The sequence below is a fragment of the Corylus avellana genome, chromosome ca5 (assembly GCF_901000735.1).
Source record: "Corylus avellana chromosome ca5, CavTom2PMs-1.0".
Lineage (NCBI taxonomy): Eukaryota > Viridiplantae > Streptophyta > Magnoliopsida > Fagales > Betulaceae > Corylus > Corylus avellana.
In genome coordinates, this window is record NC_081545.1 from 20,478,711 (window position 1) to 20,495,426 (window position 16,716).

General features: G+C 36.7%; 1 protein-coding gene across 1 annotated transcript; it reads left to right on the top strand.

The window, feature by feature from the left end:
• Positions 1-745: 745 nt before the first annotated feature.
• Positions 746-16,508, top strand: LOC132181179 (OVARIAN TUMOR DOMAIN-containing deubiquitinating enzyme 11-like). Its single transcript, XM_059594280.1, has 10 exons — positions 746-925; positions 1,876-2,093; positions 9,777-9,850; positions 11,344-11,398; positions 11,515-11,589; positions 14,149-14,222; positions 14,339-14,387; positions 15,956-16,040; positions 16,131-16,187; positions 16,282-16,508. The coding sequence occupies exons 2-10, from the start codon at positions 1,908-1,910 to the stop codon at positions 16,323-16,325; spliced, it is 699 nt and encodes a 232-aa protein (XP_059450263.1). The 5' UTR covers positions 746-925; positions 1,876-1,907; the 3' UTR covers positions 16,326-16,508.
• Positions 16,509-16,716: the final 208 nt, after the last annotated feature.

A 16,716-nucleotide genomic window follows, 5' to 3' on the forward strand; every position in this document is an offset into this window, starting at 1 on the left:
TAAGAATTTAATGTCCCACATGACATGGCACATATGAGTATTTATTAGACTCCTTAAGTTATGAGATTATTTAATCCTAATCCTTAATAAACTGTTGGTTAATTAATTAAGAGAAGTGGTTTCCTATTGAATTAACTCTTACTTTGATGGGAAGTTGAGTTATAAAGGAATAAAGGAAACCGGTCCTCTCTCTACCCTATAAATGTACGCAATTTTCATCATCTTCGTGTACCTTAAGTGGGTCAAGTGAGAGAAACCGATTTCTGGTATTTAGGCTTTTAAAGAAGAATTAAAGAAGCAATGGATTCTGGTATGTTTTCTTTTATCAATTTATTGTGAAATTCATGATAGTTAAGATCTTGAAGTTATAGTATGTTATGTCTATTTTATGTTTTACATTATAGAGAAGCTCCAAATTGACTAATCATTTTGAAGTAATAGCACATATGTAATAAGTGCTTTTACCTTGTATAATGTATCCTAAACTTTTTAAAATTATTAGTTTTTTATTTTTTTCTCACGTTTATATCAAACGATTACTTATTATTATTATTTTAAAAAAAATCACGTTTACCAAACACTCAGCATTTTGTAGATGCATTGACTAAATTCACCCATACGTGGCCCGTGGGCATGCCGTGGCCGGTGGCTCGCGCGGTGCATACTTATCTCCGTGATTACTTCGACGTGCAGGCGTCTACAATATATGAAATAGTCCACAATAGGAAAAAATAAAAAAATAAAAAAAAATTCTGTGGTCATGTGTGTGTGGGTTTCTTGTCGGGGTGAGAGAGAGAGAGAGAGAGAGAATGACTTATGGTCCAAGGCTTAAAGCGTTAGCTATAACTATCTTCTTTTCAAAGTTAGAAAATCTGCGACGCTCTCTCTTCTTTCTTTGCCTTCTTCATCTCCGTTTCACATCTGGGTAATTATTAATATTTCTGTTATTTTATTTCTTGGTTATATTTAGATTTAATGATATAATACTGTATACTAGTTCTAATTGCTTTTCGTCGAAGTTTACCTTGTTTGCTTGCTTAGAATCAAATGAAAAGAAAGTAAAAGAAATAGACAAAAAAGGAAAGAGTATATACAAAGAGCTGAATTTTGGGTCTACTATTTGTGTGGCGGATTTTTCGGAATTGGAAACTCAGCTAAACTAAGCTAAATGATTCTATAAAGCACAGCTGAAAGCACAAACTTAAAGAATCTACTGTTTTTGGTGTTCTTTGACTTTGTCCCTTCCAATTTTACTTCTGGGTATTCTTTGTTTCTTATTTGAGCATGTGTTTCTAATTTTTGTCGGGTTTGTTTGATTAGTTCCCGGACTGGTCTTTCTCTGTCGAATTGCTTTCCATCGTGGTTTATACTCTGTTTGATCGCTGAGAAAGTGAGGCAAAAGATGATAAATTTATAAGGTTGAGCCTCAGTTGAAGAACTCAAAACAATCGAATAGAAAGTAAAATTCATGTACTGGATGTCACTTTTCACTTTCTGTTCTTTTCATATGTATTCTCAGCAACACAATAGAGATTTCATCAAGAAGAAAAAGTAATTGATTTTGGGTGTCCATGTTTTCTTCTATAACTTTCGGGGTTTGTTAGCAGATGGGTATTTATTATTTGTTTCGATAAGGATCTGGGATTCTGGGTTGCAGTCTTTTTTATTTTTATTTTTATTTTTTTTATTGTATGTAGGTATGTATGTATATGCAGGCGTGTAATGGTTTTTTATACTCTGTATGGTTTATTTTATATTTCTGCATATATGGATTCTTAATAACCTTTGTTGCATGCATGTATGCATGTTTTTACATTGGGTCCTCTGTACATCAATTTAATTTATTAAATTATTTTATCTTGACATGTTCTTTAGGGTGGTGTCGTCAGCTATCCGTTTGAGGTAGTATGAATGAAAGCTACAGCAATGCAAGTGCAAGTGCAAGTGCAAGTGCAAGCTCGAGCTCGAGTTTGAATAGCAGCTTCCAGGATACAGAGGATGACCAAACCATCGCAAGCATCTTAGGGGAAGAAGAAAATTCAAAACTTAATGGCAGGCTTGGGAAGAGACTCTCCCATTTGGATTCCATCCCGGTATGCTGCTCATTATATCTATATTTTGTATTTTTTTTCTTTTCTCTTTTAACACTTTTTTAGTATAGAGGAATTTTGGTTTCTATTTGTTGTTGTTGTTGTTGTGCATGCCAGTTGCTTCACTTCATTCATTCTAAATGCTTAATGATAACTCTTTGCAAATGCCTTCTTGATCTGAAACTGTTTAGAAATATGTATGCCATGTAAATTTGGCCTTCTGGATATGCTTGTAGCATGCTTTGAAGCATCTATAGCAATCTATAATTGCTGTTCCTGTCTGTGAAATTATCTAAGAGTGGGTGATATATTCTTTCACAAAGCACATTTGTCCGAAGGCCAACTGTTCAAGCTACTCTTGAAGTTGTCTGGTTTTTAGGTGAATCCAAACTTCACTTTTTAGATGAAGACTTCATGTACTTCAGTTTTGTCTAAGGGTGGTAGGATTACTCTTATCAAGAGCACCGTATCCAACTTACCTACGTACTTCATGCCCCTCTTTCGTCGCCCAACGAGTGTTGCAAACCGTATTGAGAAGTTATGGGGTGGGCTAGGTGAGGAGTTCAAATGACATCTGGTGAGATGGCCCAAGGTCTGTAAGCCAACCTTTGAGGGAGGGTTAGGGTTAGGAACTTGTTGAGGTTCAATCATGCTCTCTTACGTAAATGGCTGGTGCTATGGGTTTGTTTGAGAGGCTTAGTGGATAATGATGGTGGACTCTAAATTTGGAAGTTCACGGAGAGGGTGGTGTTCTAGTGAGCTTGTTGGGGCGTATGTGGTGGGTTTATGGAAGGGACAAAAATTAGCTACAAACTAGTTTGTAGCTAATTTATACAAACAAATCTAATAGAGTGACATGTGTCCCATACCTATTAAAAGCTCATGCTTTTAAAAAAAACATGTGTTTCTTATATGCTAAGGGACACATGTCACTTTATTTGATTGGTTTATATGAATTAGTTACAAACCAGTTTGTAACCAATTTTTGTTTGGAAGGAAGAATACTAGGAGGGGTTTGGGGAAGTTTTGTAATTACACAAGATTTGAGATGGGAGATGTCTAAAAGGTTAGATTCTGGCATGGTGTGGGGATATGACCCTTAAGGATGTCTTTCTAGTCTTATTTGGTATTGCTTGCGCAAATGATGTTTATGTTGTAGCTCACGTGGAATTTTTTGGAGGTTCCATTCAGTGGAACATGGACTTGCTAGAGCAGCTCATGATCGGGAGATGGATGCATTTGCCTCGTTTTTCTAGATGTTGTATTTAGCGACTATGAGACGGAAAGGAGAAGACAAGTTGTGGTGGGTCCCTTTCAAAAGAGGGTTGTTTGGTGTTAAATTCTTTTACAATGACATGGGGGATGTCATGATGGTTTCTATTTTCCTTGAAAGAGTGTTTTGTGGACTAAGGTTTTGTTGAGGGTGGCCTTTTTAGTGGTCGGCGGCCTATGAAAGATCCTCCATGGACAATCTCCGGAAGTGACGCGTCATTGTGGTTGATAAGTGTTGTATGTGCAAAAGGAATGGGAAGTCCATTGACCATCTTCTTCTTCGTCATTGTGAGGTTGCTTGTGCAATTTGGAATGTTTTCTTCAGTCGATTTGGATTGTCTTAGGTTATGCCTAGACCAGTAGTTGACTTGTATGCTTGTTGGTGGACTTTCGGTAGCACTCGGAGTATGATTGTGTGGAAGATGGTGCCTCGTGTCTTTTATGGTGTCTATGGAGGGAAAGAAATGATAAAAGTTTTGAGGACCACTAGATGACTTTGGTGGAAATTAAGTCTTTATTTTTAACACTTTGTATCTTTGGACAGATGCTTATGTTTCTCCTTCAGTGATTAGTTATCATGATTTTCTTGTTCATTTTGCCCCTATTAATTAGGTGTCTTGTCTTGTATACTTCCTGTGTACACGAGGGCGCCTTACGCTTTTAATGATATCTTGCTTATTTTTTTTTTTTAAAAAAAAAGTTTTAGTCAAAGTGCTATTACCGTTTCCATTTTTGTTTTTCAATTTCGGAAAATATGCCTCGGCCAAACACTATCCAATCTTTCTAACTTGATCTATAAGTGGCCAGTGGGATATTTGTTATAAAGTTTTTACAATGTCTAGTAATCAGATAATGTTGAAGTTGTCAGTTTTTGAAAGATGCAATAAAACAAATTAAAGTTTATCAACCATTTCTTATACTTGAATTTTTTTTTGTTTTTTTAAAGTAATTGCTTCCTTGCTTTCTTCCCCTTATCCACCATGGACTTCGCGGGGATCCTCGTACATGGTGAATAACCAAATTCCAATTGAAATGAAATCTTTAGGACAAATCAATGCAATTTAGAAGGACCCAATGAAAGGATATCAATTCAAATCCTGGGTTTTCATCTTGGGTTATGCCATAGAAAAGTAGTCGATTTGTATGCTTGTTAGTGGACTGTTGGCAGCAATTAGAGTACTACTGTGTGGAAGATGTTGCCTTTGTGCCTTTTGTTGTATCTATTTAGGGAAATGAATGATAAAAGTTTTGAAGACCGTGAGAGGATCTTTATTTTTCAACACGTATTTGTGGACAGCTGCTTTTTTTTTTTTTTTTTTCCTTAGGTGATTAGGTATCATGATTTTCTTCTTCTTTTTGCTCTTGCTAACTAGGTGGGTTCTCTTATATACTTCTTGTGTACCTGGGGATGCCTTACGTTTTTCATGATATCTCAATTACTTATAAAAATAAAATAGAATCCTGGATTTTCGCATCTCTTGATTGGGTTTCAAGTATTGGTAATTTGGAACTTAACTTGAAAACTATATTTCAACCTAACTTTTTCAACAGTGTAGAAATATCTAAATTTGATATTTTTAGATACTTTTTCAGACCTATTACCGATACTATGTAGTAGCTAAAAATTTGTATCCATTTTTGATCAGAGGAAAGATATATTTTACGTCCTAGAGGAGCTATGATTGGAGATACCATTTGTTTTGGTACATAAGTTCCTATAAAAATGGGAAATGGTTTGAACATCCTACGCTAATGTTTTGGAAGATCCAAAACAAAAAAAATAGTGGTATTTGTTAGTAACAACATAATGGAGACAATCAATCAATATAGATTGATACGAAATCTAAGCTCAAAGTGAAATCCCACTATGACATAGTGAGTAGAGAGCTTTCTTTCTTTAGGTGGAAACTCTTGATGGTTTTGTGGTTCATCATGAGGTCACTCTTATTACTAGTCTACTACTTCATATGGTGTTTTATGCGAGCTTTAGTGAAATAATGGGTGATACCTATTGAGAAAGTACAAATGGAAGTAGCAATATAAAACATTATCCTTTATTATGGTCTGACTACCAAATAAGAGTTCGATCACTTTGGCATGCAACATATGAAGATATTATGAGAAATGAGTTAGTAGTGAGGCAGTTTTTAGGCTCTTCTTGTGTAACAAATTGTTGATATAGCACTAAACGAGAATGCCTGCAGCCAAAAAAAAAAAAAAAAAAAGGAAAAAAGAAAAAAGAAAAAGAAAAAAAGAATTGAGTAGGGAAGCTTGTCGGGTGTGTCATCGGGGGATGCCTCCATTGCTCAAGTCAGTAAAGGCTTATCAGGGAGGAAGATGATTGCCAAAAGATCAATTTTAAGAATATTAGAATGGATCCCATACCTGATCTCATAGCCCTAGTCTTATATTGAGCGTCTTTCCCTTTCTGTCCTGCTTATGGCAGGTTTGTCAAGGAATTCCATGGGTACACCTCCATTTCTAGATCAGCCTCGGGCACCATGTTTAGCCAAGGTCCACTTGGTTGTTTGGAGCCCTCGGGACTTGCTCGATTCGAAACTCTCTGAAATGGACCTTTAATTCCCATCCTGTAGCAAGGTATTCCTTCATTTGGTCTTCTATTGCCTCGTATTATCATAGCACCTGCTCAACCACTAGCCATGAGTTGCTACATACAGTTACCACTTTTGCTATGAGCTCCTTAGCTATTATTTCTAGTGCGACTATGAGGCCTGTACTCAACTTCATTATTTGTGAGTTTAAATTGGAATCGTATGGCATACTCTAATTCTATTTGACGAGGCAAGTACGAGGCGTGCTTCATTAGTTTCCTTGCTAGAGGAACCATCGACATCCACTACCCACGCTTGGGCTTCAGGGAATTATGGCTCATTCTCTTGTTTAGCGCTCTCAAACGTAAACTTGTCTAGGAAGTCAACAACTGCTTTCCCTTTAATCGCTGCTCTTGGGTGATATTCAATGTCGAATTCACTCAGTTTAACTAACCACTGCATGAGGCGCCCAGATGTGTCGAGCTTATGCAGTCCCTTCCTTAGGGGTTGGTCGGTCAAGATCCTTATTGTGTGCACTTGAAAGTAGGAACAAAGTCTTCTTGCTGAGGTGACTATGGAGAATGCTAAATTCTCTATCTTTGAATATATCTCCTTCCTCGTTTTATGTGTGTCATACTTTGGAAGCCTAGCCACACCAACTGTGGAAGCTGAGGGTTCCTTGAGTGGGATGGGTGAGTCTGGCATGGATCCATTGGAGTTGCACTAGATCCGTTCCTCTGCTGAGCATCAAGTTCCCCTTAGGACTTATGTTCTGGATACCTCGGAGCCCGAGGAGGTGCAAGGAATTTTTGTGGAACCTTCGTGGGTTTCGATTGTTGATCCTTCAAAAATTTTATTGCTTCAGTTGAGCCTCGAGGTAGCTGGGCCGCCGAGGGGTATTGAGGTGATCGATCGCCATTGCCAATTAGGATGCCAAATGTCCCGTCCTACCAAAATCGCCATTGCACCACCAATATATCTCTTTCTATTGGAATACACTTGTTTGAAACCCTACATCTTCATCTGCCTTGGGTAAAAAATGACCAAATAACTTACTCTTAAGTTGAGTGGGAGTTACAATCCTTTCCAGGAAAAAATATTTTGATAGCAACGTGATATTTTTATTTTGTGACCATCATTGTATGGGTTATGATCTCTATCATCAAAATATTTTTATTTGGTGAACATCATATTATGATGAGCTTTAATATCAATTATCAAGGATTTTCTGATCTTTGTTATTGAGAATTTTTAAACTCTAGTTTCTATTATCGAGGATTTTTAGGCTTTGATTTTTGTTATCAAGGATTTTTGGTCGAATTATGGAGTTACTTGGTGAATATTATCTTACAAGCTCCAATTTCTATTATTGAGGATTTTGTTTGAATTATGAAGTCATTCAATGCTAGGCTTTTAATTTTGGGAAAGTTCTCCACTCCTTGGTATTGAGCGTGTAGTTTTAGTTCTTAGTTGTTAAGCCAAACTCAGGACACCAAAGACTCATCTTGGACCCATGCATCTGAAGACATGGCCATGCGCCAAGCCTTGGTCTCACCCTAGGCACTGAAGACCGATGCTATATGCTTGGTGTTGAAGGCTGAAGCTACACTCGGTCTTGAAGACCGATGCTACATGCTCGGTATTGAAAGCCCTAGTCATGCGCAAGGACAAAAACCCTCAGCTCGGCTAGGCACCTGATGGCTGACGCTTTGCCCTCAGTATTGAAGGACAAAGACAACCTCGATTGCGAGAAAGACAAGATTGTTAATGTTTGACCAGTTGGATAGGTCGGCCATAAGAATGGGGGGCAACTGATGTGGAAATAAATAAGTCTAGGGCCCAAAGCCTAAGTCTCATTTTACAAAAAGGCTTGTTCACACAGAGTGTTTGGTACTAAGGTTCCTTTGATGGCGGCCTTTTTTGCTTGGTCGGTGGCCCTAAGTAAGATCCTTACTATGGACAACCTTAAGAAACATGTCATTGTGGTTGATAAATGTTGTATATGCAAGAGGAACGGGGAGTCCGTTGACCATCTTCTTCTCCGTTGTGAGATTGTTTGCGCCTTATAGAATGCCATTTTCAATCGTTCTAGGCTGTCTTGAGTTATGCTTAGTAGAGTAGTTGACTTGTTGGTTGTTGGTGGATTGGTGGTAGCACTCAAAGTGTTGCTGTGTGAAAGAAGGTGCATGTGGACTGGTGGTAGCACTCAGAGTGCTGCTATGTGAAAGAGGGTGCCTTTTTGCCTCTTGTGGTGCTTTTGGAGGGAAAGAAATGACAAAAGTTTTAAGAACCACGAGAAGACATTGGCGGAGCTCGAATTCTTTTTTTTTTTTTTTTTGTTTTTTTGTTTTACTCTTTATACTTGCACAATTGCGTTGGTAGCGTCCTAGGTGCTTAGTTTCATAATTTTCTTCTTTTATTTATTTATTTATTTTTTCTAGCTAGGTGTTTCTTTTGTATACTCCCTATGTACCTGAGTAACTCTTTTCACTTTTAATGATATTTTGATTTCTTTTTTTTTTTCTTCAAAAAAGAACCATTTGGGAACCGTAGTTGTACTTTAGGCTAGATCTTCACTATGACCAAATACATATTTCCCTTGGCCAACTACAGCATTTCCTTTCTATGTAGAAGCACAATAATGTGCCGACTGTGTAACACCCCGGTCCCATATTGGAAAGATGAGAAGAAACCCTATAGAGTTGGTGGTTTATAAAGATAGTTATGGGTGGTAAGTCTCACATTACCTAGTTATTAGGTGAAACTAGGCTTTATAATGAATTCTAGGGATGCTCTAAATTGACAAGTCCTTTTGGGGTAATAGCGCAGATGTGGCTAGCGCTTTCTCCTGGGTCGTTACAAATAGTATCAGAACAACCTGGTACAAATGGTACTAGAGCACTGCATGACGTGACCCTGGCGAGGACGTTAGGAATTTAAGAGGGGGAATTTGTAATACCTCGGTCCCATATTGGGAAGATGAGAAGAAGCCCACATAGAGTGGGTGGTTTATAAAGATAGTTATGAGTGCTAAGTTCCACATTGCCTAGTTACTAGGTGAAACTGGGCTTTATAATGAATTATAGGGAAGCTCCAAATTGACTAGTCTTTTTGGGGTAATAGTGCAAATATGGTTAGCGCTTTTCCCTAAGTCGTTACAGACTAAGATTCTTTCGCTTAGACATCTGGTTGAATTTGGGGCTGCTTTATATGCATCTATGTTCTTTAATTGTAATAAGTAGAAAGCCAGTCAGATCCCACAAATTTGTCATGTATGTGAACAGAGCATGAGTATAGAAATTACTTTTGCCAACATGGTCTTGCTGCCTCATCCATTCGACATTTGAATTCCTCCACTTAATCTTGAATCCTCGGCTTGTTTTCATACAAAGTCCTCTTTTTATGAACTGCTGTAAACAAATAGGGGAGGGGAGGTGTCGGATGTAGGATGATTATGTAGAAATTATTCTATATTGGTTCATGGTACTCGCAGTACAGGATTTCATGATAAGTTGGAATTTTTAATTAATTGAGTATATAGTTCTACGCTTCCCTCTGTCTGTGTTATCGTATATAGATGTATGATTTCTTTGCTATTGTTTCCATGATATGAGCTAACGGTACAAAAAAGTTGGAGAGCCTGTTGATGGTGACTTTGAATGTTTTTCCCTCTCCAGTATTAACAGTACTTTAGTCTTGGTATGTTTGTTGTTTGTTTGTTTGGTATTAGGTGACTCTGCTTACGATATTAAGTGTGTCAATCTTCCTTAAAATTCTTTATGAACTTTGAGAGGCACAAAAATGATCCTGTTATTTGTCTTTCTGGATAACTTTGTTACTTATGGGTGGACTATGTTGGCAGCATACTCCGCGGGTTAATGGGGAGATTCCTGATGTAAATGATGCAACCTTAGACCATGAGCGGCTGTTTGAAAGGTTCTGATTCTGTCTTCAGCTCTATATGCAATTCCTTATTATTGTTTTTATTGGTAATGTGTGTTACTTGTACTTAAAAAGAAATGGTGCATTTACTTGCCATAACTTGCTATGTGAGAGTTTTTTTTTTTTTTTTCTTTTCATACAAAAAAGTTAAGTGCTTCATTGTAAAGTTAACTAAATTAACGTGTTATATGCATGATAAATGTCAGTTGATGGCAGCACTCCATCTTAGTTTTTGGATTTTTCAGACTCTTGACACTTAAATTTGCAATCTTAGGCGAGTTAATGCACTGTCTCTTTACTTATCTGTCCCTTTCCTTTCGCTCTCTCTCTCTCTCTCTCTCTTCTTCTTCTTCTTTTTTTCCTCCATGAATAAATATTACTTATCAAAAGTGATGCTTGGGCAATATGAGCCACTAGATAGTGCCTTAAGGCCGTTGACCTGAGGCAAGCGCAATATGGCACTGGCTTTCTATTCCTATTCAACAACTCAACTAAGATGAGAGGTGCTCAATGCTAGTACCCCATTAAACTTATGGTTCAACACTCTGGTAACCTTTAGACAATTTGCAAGTAATTTATATAGTGCATTCTTGTCAAGTGATTTTATGTCTGTTGCTTGGGCAATATGAGCCACTAGATAGTGCCTTAAGGCCGTTGACCTGAGGCAAGTGCAATACGGCACTGGCTTTCTATTCCTATTCAACAACTCAACTAAGATGAGAGGTGCTCAATGCTAGTACCCCATTAAACTTATGGTTCAGCACTCTGGTAACCTTTAGACAATTCGTAAGTAATTTATATAGTGCATTCTTGTCAAGTGATTTTATGTCTGTTGCTTTCTCATATCTGTTTAGTCTCTAACTGTACCTTTTCATAAAGCTGAACAAGTAATGTTATTTTGTTCTTTGCAATAAATACACTACAGGGTGAAGTCCTTGTACTGAAAATTGATGATAATGTCAATGACTGTGATTGTATTATTGAAATTCAAAAGACACCATCAACGACAATCACATGTCAGCATCTTGCTTCACTTGGGCTTGCTCTTTTTGGTGCCTACTGCCTTGGGCAATCCAAGTACCTAGCACCTTGAGGGTGGATTTTGGCTTTTATTACCTTTTTTTTTTTTCTTAAAGAAAAAATTCTTTGAACTGACTTTTGATGCAAATTTCTTGTCTTTGTGCATATTTAGCGACATTTCTTTATTGTTTTTTCTTCCCTTAATTCCTTTTGGTTAGCTTCTTATGAGATTACTATGTTGGCAAATAATACAAAATGAAGCTCATAGAGCATCTTAGCAATGTCTTAAGAAATGTGATTCAATGATTGTTGAGTTTAAGTGCTGGCAAAAAGAAATGCCTACAGGCATGATTGTTGAAGAGTTGACATTAATAATTCATCATCTGGACTTCTATACTCAGTAACCTACATGTGCATGTAATGTGGTTTGTCTTTGCTGGGTGATAATGAATTTTTTTTTTTCATAGGTTGGTCACATATGGGTTAGCTGAACTGCAAATGGAGGGTGATGGGAATTGTCAGGTTGAATGAGTCACTGTTGATTTCTTTTTCTATCAACTCATGCTTGCACCTTTCTTTGGTTATAGTTTTTGCATCTTGATGTATTTAGTAAAATATTTGTTCAAAATATTGGACAGTTTCGAGCTTTAGCAGATCAGTTGTTTCGCAATCCAGACTATCACAAGCATGTAAGAAAGCAGGTCATCAAGCAGGTATAGGTGATAAACTTCACTAAGACATCACTTCTTTAGCAAATATTATGTGGACACTGTACATTATTAGTTAAGATTTGATGGATGCTCAGAAGATTGTTTTCGTGGAGCAAATATTCTTATCTATTAATGGTTCCTGTGCTTATTCTTGAGATGGTGTTGCCTATCATTGATATTGGGGGCTCTATGTTCTTATTTTGAATATATAGTGGTATTAGAGCAGATTATCAATTTGGAGGTGGGTGATTTTTTTTTTTTTTTTGATAATTAAGAAAAATTTTATAAAATGCGTAAGGCACCCCAAGTACTTAGAGAGTATACACAGGAAAGCCAAAGCTAGCCCACCAAAGTTCCCGAACTGAATCTTTTTTGATAATAACGCTCAAAAGAGAACCCTCAAACCCAAAGAAACCCTAAAACCCAACTAGAGCCCAAGCCTCTAGTTCCCCAAAGAAGCCGTAGACCCGCATCATAGTCCTATCTAAACCTCGACTAGAGCCCCTGCTTCTAGCATCAAAATTAATGGAGCATTCCAAATTTTTGATATGATACAGTCATCATCAGGTTTGCAAAGGTGAGAAATGGGGGAGATTGATGCAGGAGCATCTAAGCAGCCTTCAAAGACAAGCAAGACCACTAGATAAATAGGATTAACCCACAATCTAGCGTGAGTCCTGTCCTTACTTTTGTCTTTCTTAGTCTTTGCTTTGTCTTCTTTTATGTTACTTCTAGTATATTTATGTACCTAGCCTTTTAAGAAAGTCTTGTGCCTAGTGCATAACTTTATTGAGTTTTGATTGCTAAGATTAGAAAGATTTATGTGCAGTCGTCGGCTGAGAGTGTATGCTTGTTAGAGACCTAGTATAAGTGGTATATTTTTAAGTCTTTCCAAGGATGTTTTGCTTACTTATCATAAAAAAAATAAAAAAATAAAAAAATAAAAAAGAAAAAAAGATGTGGTATCTTTATTGTGGTCTCTTGAACCTGAATTTTACATTCTCGTTCAAGTCTTTTGCGATCTTTTTGCTATAACCTGATGCTATATTGTTGGGTTTTTTTTAATGCTTTTTAAGTTTGAAATTTGTTCTTGGCTAGAAGATCTGTTGATAATATCAAAAACCATTTGGTATTCTCTTGCATTTGACAGTGACCTTTTCAATTCATGAGGGAAGAGTTTTACTAGAGGAGATAGAAATATGGATTGGAAACTCTTTTGCGATGGGGAGGCTGGGGAATCTTGGAGTACTAGGTTAAGTTAAGGAGCTAGACTATGTTTAGGGATACCCCTTGCAAGGGTGAGATGGATGACAGGTATAGTTCTGCAACAACTTTATAGATCAGCGGGCAAGATAACTCAGCTTATAGTGCAGCAACAAAAGACTAAAAATATGAAATTCACTAATTAACTTGGGATAGATACATGCATATACACATACATACAATATATAATAGCATATACATACTGTATTGCGTGCTCATTATGATCCATGTCTTACATTATATCTTGTTTGGACTGGGATTGCCAATAGGATTTAGTCCATCCAAAGTCTTGACCCTTTTGGCTCAAGGTTGTATGCGCTTACTGTGAATTGAATTTTGACTGGGATTGAGCTTGGCCAGAGATTTTAGTGATAGTGGGTTTGTTTGGTAAAAGATATTAGAGCGTGCTTTTTGCTTTTTGGTTGTGATATGATATAAAGGTGAAATTAGTTTTGAATGTTTTGTGTGTTAAGTTGTTTGTTAATATGCCTTTACTTTTCTTGTAAAAAGCAAAAAGCTGTCCTAAAAAGCATTGCCAAATGAGCCCCTTCTTTCTTTTTCTCAAGAGTTTCCCTACCACATTCCAATGCCGGCTTCTTAGCAAAGCTCCTTTAATCACCAAGGGTTGCGCTTGGGCTGGAAAGACTCGAGAAATATTTGGCTGGCTAGGCCTGCTAAAAACTTTGTCCATCCTGCTGAGCTCAGATGACCTCAGTGTGGCTCAGCCAGGCCTATTTTTTGGACCTCGCCGCGAGAATACTTTACATTGAATGCCTTCTTTCTGTTGATAATTCATAACTACTGTGAGAGATGCAATTCTAGCTGTTGATATGGGATGGTTAGATTCTTTCGCAGGCAGTTTTACTTGTGGTATTTCATAGTTGTTGACTGTTCGATGTTTATGGAGTTTTGTCTCATGAATGTTGTTGATATGGGATGAAGACTAGATTCATAATATCAAGAAAAGTGACACCATGCCTACGTAGTCAGTTTCCATAGTGACATTTTTGGAAACCTTTTTTTGTTTGTTTATTTCGTGTGGTTTCTTGTTTCAACTTTCACTTAGTCTGTATCCTCGTTTGAGCAATCTTAATCCATGGCCAATCAAAATTTGGTTATTTTCACTATTCTTTTCGGAATAATGCAAATGTATCTGTTTTGGTAAGTAAACAATGCAATTTGTAAACAATATAGAGTAGAAATAGGCCTATCTATGTCTGTGCTTCTACACTTGTGCCAATTTGAATATTGTGCGAGGGAAGTAAACTCTGATTTAATCTGATCTAATTTCTTCTCCAGCTAAAGCATTTCAGAAAATTATATGAAAGTTATGTCCCAATGAAGTACAAAATCTACCTAAAGCAGATGAAGAAGTAAGACATCTGCACTGTGATTCCTGTTGATTTTGTTGCAGAATTATTGAGGATGCTGTCATTACCTATGAGTAAACAGTAATTCAATTTTTGTATAAATATTTGTATTCTATTAGATTAGGTGAGTGGGGAGATCATCTTACTCTACAAGCGGCTGCTGACCGAGTAAGTTCAATCTTTATCTTTGGACTACCCTGTTTTGTTGTCTTTCAGCACTATTTTTTACAACACAAATTTCTTGTTAAATTATTTCTTGTATTATGTTATAAATGAAACAAGTGTGAGTTTTGTTTCCCTTCAGGGGAAAAACAAAATGTCAATATGCTCGTCTCATTCAAAGAGCAGAAAGGAAATAGTAGGGAAAAAAAAAAAAAATTATTCTATATGATATGGACGGTAGGTTGTGCCAATAAGCCATGTGTTATCATGCAGTTGACAAAAAGTTGGTAAAAAATCCATCAACTTATGCCCTCTAAGATGATGAGAGAAAATGAAACTAGGGATTTTTATAATTAGATGTGTAGTAACTTCACCAATGAGGTATTATGTTCTCACTAATGACAACCAAACTTGGAGGAGCTGATTCGAACTGCATGTCTATAGCCTACTGTGTGCATCAATAACCACAACAACTGCAATTGTTGATGATTACAGAAGTATTGAAGCTTATTGATGTCTGTAGAACTATAGAGAATTGTGTCTCACTTGTACATATAAAGAGTCATTATTATTAAACATGGAAAGTATTGACAACTTAATTTTATAGGTGACGTGTCACATGCCAAATTGGTTAGGGATACGGAGTGCGTGTGCGCGTTTGCATGTGTAGCATGGTTTTAGTCTTTAAGAGAGCTGAGGCTTAACCCAAAGTTTCAAATAAGTCCACATTGGTAAGATAGAAAATAGTGATTATGAAATTATTGAACCCAAAAGAGGTCTTAGTCAGCACTTATGCTAGTTGTGATTTCATGGCATGGTTTTAGAGAGCTGAGGTTTAACCAGTATGTCCTTATTGGCAAGATCGAAAATAGCGATTATTAAATTATTGAATACAGTGTGAATCCTGCAACTCCCAGCATCAGATTAGAGAAATTAGGGTTAAGTTAGGAAGTTTAGGCAATAGAGTTTAGGATTTTATAAGACTTATAGGGATGGTTGTGGATCTGATTTAATCTTAGTCTTCTTAAAGAGAAGGAAAAAGAGCAATAGAGAGAGAGATGTTGGAACTCAAAACAAGCTCTAAGCTGTCAATTCTGAGTAATCTGCCCAATTGTCAAACATAAAAATAACAACCCTTTTATAATGCTAAACGAAACCCAAAATGAAAACAAACTCCAACCCTATGGTTAAATAAGTCTTAATTAAAATGGTTTTAATGACTATTAGGGAATTTAGAAGAGAAAAATGTAGAAAAAAGAGAGAGGCTAGTTAGATAATGATCATAGCCCTCTCCACATCCATTTACAATGTTGGCCATTGCCTTGTACTTAGCTTCTGCATTCAAACATGCACAACTGCCTGCTTCTTACTTTTCCAAGTAATCAATTTTTCTTCTACAAATGTACAATCAAATTTTCATGTCATGCTTTCTTTTTCTTCTTGTGTTTCATTATTGTATTGTTTGGTCTTTATTTTCACGGATTTATTGATTTCTTAGTGGTTTTGTTCCATTCCACTTAATATTTAACACTTTCTGATGATTGATTTCTGACTTATAATGACATTCTCTCTAGTTTGGAGCCAAAATTTGTTTAGTCACCTCTTTTCGTGACACTTGTTATATTGAGATCCTTCCCAAAGACAACAATCCGACCAGAGGTAAATTTTGTGTAACCAGATTTATTTTGAACTCCTGGTGGTCTACATCTAAATTTGCCTACTTTGATGTAATTTCTTGTGTGTTTCCAGAGCTGTGGCTGAGCTTTTGGAGTGAAGTACATTATAATTCATTGTATGGAAGTGGAGGTGATGAACCCAACTATCATTTACTAGCAACTTAATATCTGCATAGATCTTTGACAAATAAGCCTGATTATTCTTTTGCTGGATCTCTTTACAGATGTTCCCACCAGGGTTGCCAGAAAAAAGCATTGGCTTTTCTAGAGTTAAAACTGTTCGTTTACTCCCCAATACTGGCCAGCGTTTACTTGATGACATTGCGCTTTTTTGTATATGAAAATGAATTATAGTTTGATCCTGCAGCTTCAGTTGTAACTCTTACTTGAATTTATAATTGTCTCAAACGAGTACAAAATGTTGAGATGTCCAATTATCATTCGCATGTAACTGTCATTGATTGATCGGTCCTAGCATCGATCGTTTGTTTGCTAGGGTTTCATAGATTGATTGATGGTCATCATCAAACAATCGGTGCACCCTAAAATCTACTAAAGTCCAAAAAATATCTCACTTTCTCCACTTAGTACTCGCCCTAATATCCTTAGATTATAATTAGAGCATACTTAATTATTGATTGGGGTACTACAAAGATAGC

Coding starts and splice junctions, on each gene's coding strand:
- LOC132181179 (XM_059594280.1), top strand. CDS start 1,908: ATGAATGAAAGCTACAGCAATGCAAGTGCAAGTGCAAGTGCAAGTGCA. Junction 9,851..11,343: donor CATGAGCGGCTGTTTGAAAG/GTTCTGATTCTG, acceptor TTTTTTTCATAG/GTTGGTCACATATGGGTTAG. Junction 11,399..11,514: donor AGGGTGATGGGAATTGTCAG/GTTGAATGAGTC, acceptor AATATTGGACAG/TTTCGAGCTTTAGCAGATCA.